Raw genomic sequence first — 13,734 nt, 5'->3', positions numbered from 1 at the left:
ATAATCAGAGAACACAAGTCCTGGCTGTACACGCTTATTTGGGGGTAATTATTTTAGAACTTAAGAGTTCTTGTTCTTTCCTGGAAGAGGGGCAGGCTGTAACCCTGAGGAAATAGATCATCCTAATAGCTCACATTTATGTAGCCTTGATAGCTTACAAAGCACTTGCCTTGCAACAACCCTGTCAGGCAGGTAGGGCAAATATTATTAATATGTTTACAAATGAGGAAACCCTAGTCTTAGAGAAGTTAAATGCCTTGCCCATAAGCATATAGGTAGTAAGTGATGGAACTGGGACCTGGACCTGGGTCTCTCCCGACTCCAAATTCTGTGCTCTGTGTATCTGAACACTACTCTATCATTCATTCATTCAACAAGTATTTTACTTTAACACCTGCGAGGTGCTGAGGATGCAAAGACAAAAAAAAAAAAAGTCCTTATCATCAGGGAGAAAAAAATTTCTAAGTCTCTCAATGTCCTAGGTGAAGCTCTAAGACTTTAAGTGGCAGGAAACTAGTTGGTCTGCATTGATAGAGTTTCCTCAATAGGAGTTCCATAAACTAATGAAATCATAGGTATAGTTAAAAACAAACAAACAAAAAAACCAGCCAAAATCTAAGCTAAATTAATTTCAGGCTATAATACATCCTGGCTACATTGCCAATTTTTCAAATCCAATAATTCTGAAACAACAATCATCTCTATATTCTCAATATTTGAATACTTCAAGGAATTGCAATTTCTTCAAAGTGGACACTCCCTGTACAGATACTGAAAGCAATTCCTCCATAACTTTATATAGATGATTTGGCCAAAAAATTCAACCTCTTGAAGCAATCTGGTGTTGAGAATACTCTGTAATAGTGAACTACATTCCTTCAAAATCAGTAAATTCCTTTGAAAGTCATTGAGTAGCAGACAGAAGAACCCATAAAAGTAATACCTATTGTGGTAGAAAAAAAAAAAGGAAACTTCATTCTGAAAAGATAAAAGCCGGGAAGGGATACGATCTGACTATAATCACAAAGGACATGGACAGGGTGAATATGCAGTTGTTAGCCAAAGCCAAGAATCTAAAGGCTAATAGCATGCTTTAAAGATAGGAGAGTTATTTGAAACATAGGATCAAATATTGGATCTTAGAGGTGACTGAATTAGTTTTACAGATGAAGAAACTGAGGCACAGTGAGATTTAATTGATTTTCCCAGAGTTATACAGCTAGTAAGTCTCTGAAGCATGACTTCAACTCCTAACCAATATGTGCCACCTAACCAATATGTTCTATGAACCTGTGGGGTATAAAGAATATAACATATGCATGTTGCAGCTAGTAGCTCAATTAAGGTGAGCAGAGGTGTCCAGAATTTCCTTACAAAAAAGTAAGAAAATAGTTTGCTCTCCCTCTTTCAAGTTATTATGTTCTTAACATCAAATACTGATCTTCCAGTTATATGTTCAGCATTTTAATGGATCCCTGAGTTCATTGATGGTTTCAAAGAATCCATGAGTTCATTAATGTGTTTCAATGGATCTGTGAGTTCATTCTCCTCCATTGGCAGAGATCATAACCCATCTACACCTTCTCATCCTGTTTGATTCTTGTCCATAGATGTCATAAACCATCCCAAGAGGATCTACCATTCTTACTACAAGCCTTCTGAAAATTGGCCATTATTGATGAATTTTTTGCCCTCAGCAAGCTATGAAACAAAGAAAAACACAAAATTACCTTCAGTCCTGGGTGATTCCCTTCCACTTCTGCAATGACAATGGCAGAATGACCAAAACGGGAGAGGAATAGAGGGTGAACAGGTCACATCATTTTTAGACTGTCTATTAACATTAATATAACTACTGCTACACAGAGCTTTATTCAAAGATGAATGAGTAGATTGACTACTGGAGAAGAATCTTTATTTTCTAATAATTTTAAAACTGCTTTTCTCTATTAGTTTGCAGATTCATATAACTTTAATCCTCACAAATGGCTTCTGGTGAATTTTGACTGCTCTGCCATGTGGTAAGATTTACAATATTTATTCAAACTTTATAATATTGATTGCTCTCTAAAATACTTTTTTAAAAATCAGTAAATCATTGTATCTTTATTGGGTGTATACTAAAGGACCATGCAATTCCTGTGGTGGATACTAGAGGAGTATAAGACATAGCCACATGTGTGAATTAGCCACATGTTCATGGGATGGAATCTCTAAGATTTAACTTTTAAAAAACTCACCATCACTAAGCAATGAAAACAGAGTAATAATAGTCAGCCAACGTTTATATAGTGCGTTAGGATTTACAAAGTGCTTTCTTTACAACAACCTTGTGAGGGAGCACAAATATCATTTCCGTTTTACAGAAGACAAAACAGAGTCAAAGAGATTTTAAACTACTTGACCATGGTCACAGGATTAGTTAAATATCCAAGCTAGGACCTGAACACATGACTTGACTCCAAGACCAGTGTGCTTCCCACTATACCAAACTGCCTATTCCTAGGTGACTATCTCTGTGCTTTCATTTTTTCTTTTAAAAAATGGCAAACTTTTTTAACTTCACAGGAAGAAAACCCATTGAACATCAAGCTCAATTTACAATGAAAAGAACACAAAATAAGGAACAATTTTTACCTATCATAGATTCCTTCTAAATTAAATACATTTCTGATCTGTATGATTACATATGACACATCCCATATAAGAACATGAGAATCCATTCCGAATCTCAATGAGAGCATCAGGGTGAATTTGGCATAAATGCTGAGGTTCTTAAGCTATGTTCACTTGTTTGTCTTTCAGTGTATCAGAGTAGTTCCATGCTCCTAAAATTCTTCTAATTCTGCCCAATTGAAAGGTTCTAATAACTGGTCTCAACTGCATTCCTTCTGCTTTTCTTGGGTTCTCTTGAAAATTGAGTGAAATGTGTTTTATAGGTGTATAGAATTTCAAATATTGTAGATTCTCTTAATTCTTTGGTGGATTATCTTCACACCATATCCTCCACTAACATCCAACTCTGATGCCTCATTGTTGTGAGTAGGTGATCCCAAGTTCTTAAAGCTGTGCCCATGGAACATGGACTAGCAGGTCCTACCAAAATGAAAGCCTTCAGACATAGGCCCAGTGAATGAAAATACATCAGTTGTTTTAGTGCCAACCTAACTAAATTCATAGAAGCATGGATTTTGAGTTGGAAGAGACCTGAGAAATCAGTTGTTTCACCCTCCTTGCCCCTGATTTTATAGATGAGGAAATTGAGACTTAGAGTATCTTTTCTCAAAATGACTCTTCCCAAATCACACAGGTAAGCCTATTGCCATGTTGGTTGCAAGGAAATGACTTTTTTGCCCAAAGCAATTGTTGAAGACCATCTAATAAGTCACAGAGGAATTGACATCAGCACGGGTAGAGGGAGTAACAAAGCTGATAAAATGACAGATATCTAACGTATGTTAATGTTAACCTTTCCTCAACTAGGGGATGAAAATCCATGCTAAACTGCCTTTTACTTATCAATTTCCAAATTATTTTCCATGGAGTTTTCTCTTTATCTCTTCCCTGCACATCTCTCACCTTCTGTGTATGAGCTGTTACCTTATATTCTAGTCTTTTAGCTTTTCTTACTCTTAATTTATAACTTCCTACTTTGGAACCCTATTTGTGAAATTAATGGCCCTTTTGTATCAAAATGCATTGAACAGGTTTTAAAAAGGGCTGGATTTTTTTTTTTTTTGCTTTTTGGCAGGGCAATTGGGGTTAAGTGACTTGCCCAAGGTCACACATCTAGTACATGTGTCAAGTGTCTGAGGCTGGATTTGAACTCAGGTCCTCCTGACTCCAGGGCTGGTGCTCTACTCACCGAGCCACCTAGCTGCCCCAGGGCTGGATTTTAATAGTAGTAAATTTGGCCTGTTTCTTGCTATTTGGATGTAATTAATATAAGTATTCAGCCATCCTATAAACTGGTTTCCATTTCTGTAAAATAGAAATAATTCTTGTTTAACTGAATTACCTTAGCAACCTCATTGTACATTCAATTTGAATCTCAATTTTTATCCCAATTTGAACCACAGAGGTCTAAATTCAAATAATCAATTCAGTTCACTTCAGCATCTTTCCATCTGTCCTGAAGTTAAATTCTCCTATTGTATATGACCTCAGTGTACAAAAATAAAGGAAGCTTTCACTTCTAACTCAAGGAGGTAAATAAATACAACCTCACAGATAGCATCAATACATGGCAAAAATGGGCTGCATCTAGAGAAAGAGCAAGCATTATCTCAATGTTTGAAAAAGGGAAATTCCAAACCAGATGTGGCAAAGAAGTGGCCCACTTGCTTCTTTCAACACTTTGTGTGTGGAAGGAATCAGATTAAAATATAATTGGGAAACACTTAACAAAATAAATAAAATATGACAGAACATAGGTAATATTAATATGTAGTCTTCTGGGTCTCCCCATACAGGCAATGATAATTCAAACCAGGAAATATTTACCAAATACCTAAACCCTATGCTTCTGTCTGCCTTCCTCCCCCATCCACACTTTCTTCACTAATCTGATAGTCACAAGTTAAAGTTCCCATGAGATCTTCTTTGAGCCCATTGTCAGCATTTCTAATAGCTCACAAAATTTTGCCATCAGTTATTTAACAATGGATAATAAATATATATTATGTGCCTGTTATGTGCAGAACACTGTAATAGGCACCAAGGGAGAGACAAATGTTAGGTTTTTTTTTTTTAATGCAGTTCTTTTGTTCTTGGAGCTTATAGGAGGAGTCATGAAATAGACAAAGATAGTAATAAGTGACTATAATAAGTGCCACTAGAATAAGTTCAATATTTACAAAAGTGCCTTGTAAAGGATCAGGAGGCAGCTCTTACTAACCAGGGTGATAAAATAAGGCTTTTTATAGGAGGCAGCATTTGTTTGTTTGTTTGAATCAGCTTTTTAATCTCATTTTTAAATATTTTTTCTCAATTGCATGTACAAAAACTTTTTTAACATTCATTTTTTTAAAATTATATATAATATATATATATACATATATATATATATATATATATATATATATATATATATATATATATATATATATATGTATAGTTCCTGGGTTTGTCTCGGCAGGTAGACTCCTGAGTATTTTATATTGTCTGCAGTTATTTTAAATGAAATTTTGTTTTCTATTGCTTCCTGCTGGACTTTGCTGTTAATATGTAGAAATGCTAATGATTTATGTGCATTTATTTTGTGTTGAGCAACTTTGCTTGCTGAATTCATTGTTTCAATCAGTTTTTTAGTTGACTCTTTAGGATTCTCTGAGTTTACCATCATATCATCTGCAAAGAGTGATAGTTTTGTTTCTTCATTGCCTATTCTAATTCCTTCAATTTCTTTTTCTTCTCTTATTGCTCTAGTTAGAGGAGAGAGGATTTGACTTGAGCTTTAAAGAAGAGTCAAGCCATGCAACCATCACTTAGATGTAGGAGTTTATTACATATTTCCCATATTGAGAAGGACTTATTTTGACTTAATAAATAAGGCTATAATGTGAAGTGCTGGCAATTCCTTCTCACCAATGATGAATTTTTTATTTGAATATTATCATGAAAAAAATCATACTCGATGGATTTTTAAAGTGTATGTGGGAAAAGTCTCTGGGTGTAAAATAAATTGTCAAAAATAAAGGCAGGGTGAATAGTTGCAGCTAGGTGCTACACTGTATAGGAAGAAAATAAGCATTTATTAAGTGCCTACTATGTGCCAGGAACTGTATTAAGTGCTTTACAAATATCTCATTTGATCCTAAAAGCAACCCTGGGAGATAGACACTATTACTATCCCTATTTACAGAGGAGGCAACTGTGGCAGAGAGATGTTAAGCGACTTGCACAGGGGTCACATAAGTAGTAAGGGTCTGAAGCTGAAACTGAACTCAGGTCTTCCTGACTTCTGGTCCATCATTTTACCTAGATGCCTCTATAGAGTGCTGGACTTGGAGTCAGAAGGATCTGAATTCCATTCTTGTCTGAAATACTTTCTCATTATATGACCTTGCCAAGTTACCTCTTTCAGCCAGAAGAAACCATACAAGGATACCCTCAAGGTCTCTCTTAAGAACTTTGGAATTGATGGGGTGACATGGGAGACACTGGCACAGGACCTCTCAGCATAGCATGCCCACATCAGAGAAGGTGCTGTGCTCTATGGGCAAAGCAGAGTTGAAACAGCTCGAAGGAAAGGCACGATGCACAAATTTAGAGAATCCACCCCAAATGTTCACATGGGCTATTTGCACTCGACCTGTGGTAGATCATTCCGAGCTCATATTGGTCCGATCAGACACACTGAAACTTGACTCTAGCACAGTGGTGTCATTTTGGTCCTCTTTGAGAACGAAGGACAACAACCTCTTTCAGTCTCAGTTCTCTTGTTTACAAAATGCGGATAATAATAGCATCTCCATTACAAGGTTATAGTGAGTATGAAATGAGACAATGTAGGTAAAATGCCTCACAAACCTTAAAGCACTACACAAATGCTAGCTGTTAGTTATTGTTGTTAATGGCGTGAATAAAGGCAGGAAAAGAGCAGATTTTGGTGGGCAGTTGGTTTGACTGGATCATAGTGGGGAACAACATGAGATTAGTGGAGAGTGGACTGCAGATTGCAGAGGGACCTAAATATCACACAAAGATGTCTGAACTTTTTGTTACAGGAAAATACTGAAGACTTGTTACTTATTTAACACTAAGTCTCAAAGTATCTTCTAACACAAACTCTTCATTTTACAGATTAAGAAACAGAGAGGTAGATTTACCCAAGGTCACACAGCTAGGTAGTGGTACAGTCAGTACTAGAACCCAGGTCTCTAGACTCCAGATCTTATATTCTTTTCCCCTAAATTCTTTCAGCTGGTGGGTAGTGTGAGTACAAAGAGTAGAGAACTGGCCTCAGAGCCAAGAAGATCTGTGTTCAAGACCTGCCTTTGATATCTTCTGACTGTGTGACCCTGGGCAAAGCTCACCCCTCAGAGCTCTAGACAACTCTCTAGGACTATAAGCTGCACAATGGGGCAGACCTGCGTCTGTGGAAGGACTTCATTCATCAGGGAGTTCCCTATGCTAATGCAGTTAGTTTCAGCCCCTCTCCTTATCTTTCTGCGTGGTCACCCTGTTCTTTCAGCCCCAGGGGGAAATAAAACCCTCTGCTCTGTCAGCTGCCAATAAGTTGAATTCTAATGTCATATGGCTAGACACCTGGCAGCTCTGAATTATTCAGAATTGGTTTTCTGAATTTAAGTTGTGCTCAGACCCACCTTCGTGTCATATCCTAGACTTTAAAGACAAAAAGTATGAGGTGAATTTTTTTTTAATAAAAGAATAAATGACTTAAAATCTCGGGGCTTGAAAGGATATTTAGAGCTCATTTGGTCCAGCTTCCCACACCACACAAGAATCTTCTTGACAATAAAAATGCAGTAGCAGTTTCTTAGCCAATTTCTTAAAACAGGAAAAGTTTTGGAGGTATCTTTCTTTGAACACGCTTATCTTTGCTCACATTGGGGAAAGTCTGTTTTTCTAAATCAATGAAAGGACCAAAGAGAAATACTACCAGAAACTTGTGACACAAACAATACACCTCTCATTTTGCTTCTCACAGCCCACTAAATGCAATTTTTAAGTGGGTCTCAGTTCATAGAATAACACAGTGATGCTCACTCCTGAGTTTCAAAGCAGCTGACTTCAGAATGTATTCTTTTGTAGATGGGCTGCTGGCAGAAGGCATTCGTTCAGTCATTCAAATATTTTCTCTCCTGAAATGTGAATGATTTCCTCAGTTATCTCTCAATTTTTACTGTAGTTCATGTATATTCATGATGTCACTTATAGTGTATTAAGGAATTGAAGGGAGGTCTGGGAATTCAGAAGACTTAAGATTTGGTCACAGTTTCATAATTTACTAGCTGAGACTTTGGGCTAGTCACAATGTCTTTGGACCTCAGTTTCATTATCAGTAAAAGAATTTAGACTAGATCTTTAAAGGCTCTAACAAAAATTACCAATATATTTTCAAAAAATCAACTATAAGGATAAACAACTTCATATTTTCAATAAAAAACTATTTTAGTGCTAGATTCCAAAACTTTAGATTTCTTGGGGGAATGCAGTATGTTATAAAGGCTGTCTGTATGTTTAGTTTTCAATTAGACTGAGTGCTTTTTTAATTTTAGTTTTTGAGGAGGGGAAGTAAAAGGGAGGAAGTAGATCCAATAATTTGAAAAACCCACACATTTCTTTAAGCATGATAATGATGATGGTGTTTTATCAATGAAGTTTATGTAATATTCTTCAATGTCATTGTGTCTCAGAGAATAGGGAGGTCTAAGGAGAGGAAGAGAGACCAGGAACAGTGATTTGGTGGAGCAGTCAGAACACATACATCCTTTATCAATTAAGTTCGCTGTCTTATATGGGCAAGGTTTCTGGTGTCCTAAAACAGTTATAATAGTAACATCAAAGATCGTTGATCACAAACGTAATAATGAAAAAGTCTGAAACATTTCAAGAATTATCAAAATGTGACACAGAGATATGAGATTGGAAAAATGGCACCAATAGATTTGCTTGACAGAGGGTTGCCACAAACATTCAATTTGCAAAAAACATAACATCTGTGAAGTACAATAAAATGAAGCACAGTATAACAAGCTATGCCTGTACCTGGTCACTGGTGTAATCAGTCTATTGCAACACAGTTTTTTTTGGGCTGGGAGTGTAGAACATTTGGATAGCAGTAAGATTCTCACAGAGTTTTTATGTGGTGAAAGAGTATGGGACAAGGTAAATAAGATGGGATTCCTCAAAGAAATCAACATATGATGTAAAATTACAGCATTATGTAATTAACAATAAGACTGATGTTGACCTCAATGGAAACTCAACCTACAGGGGAAATGAATGTGCTTATGCTTAATCAATCCATTTCATTTTCTTTTCTATTAAACAGAGTCCCACTGCTGCCACTAAATGTGTATATGACTTTAAAGCCCACATGAATTCAGTAGTGTGTTCTGTAAACTCTGCCCTTTGGATACTTTGGCCAACACTTGAGGATTACACCCGTCCCTAAGTCCTGCATGTTAGTTTAGTTTACTGTGGCTCCTGCTGTTTGCCAGATCTTCTCCATATGTCTTGTTACTGTGAAGCCTCATCCCAACCATATTCTGATGACTCCTCTATTTGAAATCCCTTCAATACTTATGTGTATGGGGAAGAGGCTAGCGAAATAAAAAGAATGTGAGATTTGGAGCAAGAGGGCTTGGTTCTAAGTCCCAGGTCTCCCACTTACAATCAGCGGGACCCTGGGCAAGTCACTTAATGCCTCTAGCCTTCAGTTTCCTGATCTGGAAAACAAAGAGGTTGGGCCAGATGTCCAGTGCCTGCCTAGTTGGTAAACTTTTTGAGACTTTGTTTACGATTGTTCTCCTGCTATCATCTTGTTCTGTGTGATGCAGTACAAAGAACATCAAAATTGGAGTTAGAGGACCTGGGTTTGAATCCCAGCTCTGATCTTTATTAATGTGGGCCAGTCCCTTAACTTCTCTTTGGTTACGGTAAGACCTCTGTAAGATGAGGGGGTTAGATTAGCTGACCTCGTAAGTCCTTTCTGACTCAAAATTCTCACTGCCCAGTACTACCAGTAGTAGTTAGCATTTTTACTTTTACAAACTTCATTTTCACAAGATGCTTTCCCATACTGTCTCTCATTTGACGCCCCCCCCCACCCACACACACACACACACTTCAGCCTTTTGTGGAAGGTAGGAGTTACTCCCATTTTAGAGATAAATACCTGAAGCTCAGAGGGGTTAAATAGCTTGCCCAAAGTCACCCAAATTAGCACGTGGTGGTATCCCCACAGTAGTAGATTCAACAAATGCTTGTTGAAATGGTGATTGTCAGACTAAATTGGTCTAACCTGTCTTAATTGCCTTGTGCCCTTTTCACTCACTGCATATCAGCTCTTGCTGGCATCCATTTTTGGTATGCTCTCAATTCACGAAATTGTGTCGTGATAGTCTGGTTACATCTGGGGTCTCTGTTGTTGGCTGATTCTAATTTGTCTTGTAAATTTATACGGCTTGTGGATTTTTTTAAAACCTCTGTTCTTCTCTGTGTCTAGGGAAACAGGTAGAATTGGACGTTATGCTTTTAGTCTGCTAAATGGATGATCATCACAATGTTAATTTTAATACAGTATTATTGGCTAGCATTTATGTAGCACTTTGAAATTTGCAAAATGCTTTACATAACATCTCATTTCATCCTCACGACAACTCTGGGAGGTAGGTGCTATTATACCCATTTTATAGATGAAGAAACTGAGGCTGATTCTAGAGGTCAATGAGCTTGCCTAGCTAGGGTCACAATAGCTAGTGAATGTCTGAGGCAGCATTTGAAATTAGTTCTGAGGAAGCATTCAAATTCAGGTCTTTTTGCCTACAAGTCCAGCCTCTCTGTCCACTGAGCCACCTGCTGTCTCTACCTACACCCAAATAAGGGAAAGATGGGATCATTTTAGAAAACTCCTGCTATGGGCAGATGGCCTTCCGCTATCAACACACATCATAACTCTCTATGTTGAGACTTAAGTAGATAAATCCTACGGAGTTGCCTGAGTTTTAATGACTCTTTGAGGACCACTAGAACCAAATGGCAGGCAGGATTTGAATACAAGTCTTACTGACTACATTATACTCTAAACTTAGATGTTTAACATAATTATTATAATTAAAAGAAATGTAAAAGTAACATGTGCTGTGTTCCTTGAATATAAACATAGTCGCCAACTTCCATAAGGAAGGAAGAAAGTAAGCATTTTTTTTGAGTGCCTGTAATGTTTCAGGCACTGTGCTAAGCCCTTTACAAATATTATCCTCCCAACAACTTTGTGAGGTTGATCCTATTAACAGACTCAGTTTACAAATGGGGAAATAGAAGCAGATGGAGGGTAAGTTGCTTGCCCAGGGTCACGTAGTAAGTATCTGAGGTCAAATTTGAACTCTTGGCTCAATGCTCTATCCTCTGTGCCACCTAGGTGCCTACTATATTTAAAAAGATACATCCCCTCCTCACCCATCCCCACATACTCAATAGTGAATTATTTGTTGTTGGTTTTTAATTTCAGACTTGACCATTACTACAAATGAGAAATTAAAGGAAGGGAAATTGTTTACTGAATTCACTGGCATTTCATGTGTGTGCATTCTTTGAAATGAAAACGATCTCTGTATTTCATAATGAAATTTTACCAATGGTTAGTCCATAATGTAAAGTAAACATTTTGGTTATTTCCATTAAATATTGAAATAGACAAGATAATTGGAATTTCTAAAAACCGACTTTGAACAACCACAGTCAATACTTTCCCTAATGATTTCATTATTCTGCTCATAAACCTTTTGCTTTGCATTTGTTGCTAAGAATCCTTTGTATGCAAATTTAAACCATTCTTGCTAGCTCTTAATGGTCCATTACTATGGGATTAGCTTTTAAAGAAGTCCCACACTCCTTAGCATATCAATTGTACTTCTGTTTTTGCCTGCTTAGATAAGTACACTCAAAAATCCCAATTACTCTTCCCCCCCCCCAATTATTTCATCGATATAGTATGTGATTACTACCTAAGGAACTACAAGGATTTCAACCACTTAAAGAAATCACAGCAGTTCTAACATTCTTAAAACCCGAAAGCGGTTCTAGAAACTGATTGAAAAAATAAAACGTAATCCAGGCTATTCTGCTGGAGCTTTGGGATTTCTTGGCTCTTTTGTTCATTAATATCCTTCTTTCTCATAGTTTGATGTTAAACATTTTTATGAGGTTTATGCAAAGGTGATCTCCTATAATCCTATAATGAAGGGAGTTTAGGGGAATTGGCTCTTGTCTTTCCTGTTACAAGAAGAAGAAATGAGACCCTCAGAGGTTAAGTAACTTGCCCAAGGTCACACATCAGTAGCATCGTCATCTTCATTTTCATCGTCATCTTCATTATCATCATCATCACCATCAATAGGTCACATTTATTTAGTTGTTTAAAGTTTGCAATGCCATTCAGGTAGCTCGCCTCATGTGAAACTTGCTACAAACCTGTGAGGTATTGTAGATTCTACAAGTATTACCATTCTTATGTTTGCAAATGAGGACCTGAAGTTCAGAAAGTGATTTGTCCATAGTCTTTCAACTAGTAAGCTTTGGGAATGAGATTAGAACCCTTCTGATCCCCAAAACAGCACTCTACCCATTCTACTACACTGTCTCTCTGGTTTTCTGCTTTCTGAGCTAAGCATGCCCATTTTAATTGGTCATAGGATATAAAACTTGGAGGGATCAAAGGAATTTAGTTGAAACTCTTCAGTGTATTAGTGACAGAACTGATGCTCAGAGTGGGTAAATCAATTGCCCAAGGTCATACAACTAGTAAGTGGCAGGGATGGGGTTTGAACCCAAGATGCCCCCCCCACCGCCCCGCCCATATCAAATTCAGTTCCTTTAATGATTCTCCATATGAATTGGTTTATAGGTCCCTCCCTTTTCTAATCACCGTTTTGGGGACACACATTGCTTTGTCAATGCTCTTCTTAAAATGTGGTATTGCATTCCCTGAAGAAATTTTATCTCAATAGTACAGAATGGCGAAATGTGCAAAACGGCAATGACATTACACAAAATCATTGAGCTAACTTAATGAGATTAGCCCTAAAAGGGAGGGATAATGATAGTTCCTATTTCTATGGCGCTTTAAGGTTTGCCAATCGCTTTACACGCATCATCTCCTTTGGTCTTCACAGCAGCCCTGGGAGATAGATGCTCTTATTTTTCCCGTTTTACAGAGGAGGTAACTGAGGCTCAGAAAGGTTAAGGAACTTACCCAGGATCATAGAGCTAGTAAGGAGAGTCTCTGAGGCAGCATGTGGACCCAGACCCGCTGACTCCAAGGACCGAAATGATTCTTTTTGGTCATGGATCACCTCACACATCAGTGGGTCTAAACCACCCTACAGTATATCCTCTTTTATACTATTCCTTTACCCTTTGTTCCATTAACCTTCTTCTGTTCCCCTTCTACATACCAGGTATAGTTCTATCTAATCAATTCAATTGATTAGAAAAACTTACAATATCAGGTAGCTGAAAGAGTATGGAATTTAAAGGCAGCTCGTAGATAGAGTGCTGGACCCAGAACAAGGAAGACCTGAGTCTAAATCCAGCCTCATACACTTACTAGTGGTGAAACCCTGTGTAAGTCACTTAACCTCTGCTTGCCTCAGTTTCCACAAATGAAAAATGGGGATAGTAGTTGTCCTGCCTCCCAGGGTTGTTGTGAGATTCAAATGAGATTCATGTAAATGACTCAGAGAACATGGGTTTCAATACCACTGCTACCATTTATCCACTATGGGATCTTGGACAAGTTACTTGTAGTAATAATAGGCAATACTTTAAGGTTTGCAATGCATTTTATATATATCATGTCACCAGGGCAAGGGGCTAGGTGGCATGTAGGTCAGAGCTTTGGATTTGGAGTCAGGAAGATATAAGTTCAAATTCTACCTCAGACACTTATTAGCTGAATAATTGGCAGACCGCAGTGCCTCTCTGAGTCTCAGTTTCCTCATCTATAAAATAAGGATAATGAAATGATATTTATAAAGGGCTTTG

At 37.5% G+C, this 13,734-nt stretch overlaps 1 protein-coding gene across 1 annotated transcript in view; it reads left to right on the top strand.

The window, feature by feature from the left end:
- Window positions 1-13,734, top strand: part of DDC (dopa decarboxylase) — a 117,857-nt gene that overhangs the window by 70,566 nt on the left and 33,557 nt on the right. Inside the window, exon 9 of the mRNA XM_036739370.1 lies at window positions 1,954-2,021. Within this exon, the coding sequence (XP_036595265.1) occupies window positions 1,954-2,021 (68 nt within the window). The remainder of the gene's footprint in view (window positions 1-1,953; window positions 2,022-13,734) is intronic.

The sequence above is a fragment of the Trichosurus vulpecula genome, chromosome 9, assembly GCF_011100635.1.
Source record: "Trichosurus vulpecula isolate mTriVul1 chromosome 9, mTriVul1.pri, whole genome shotgun sequence".
Classification (NCBI taxonomy): domain Eukaryota; kingdom Metazoa; phylum Chordata; class Mammalia; order Diprotodontia; family Phalangeridae; genus Trichosurus; species Trichosurus vulpecula.
The sequence above is the reverse complement of the archived record's forward strand: the minus strand, read 5'-3'. Positions and strand labels throughout refer to the sequence as shown.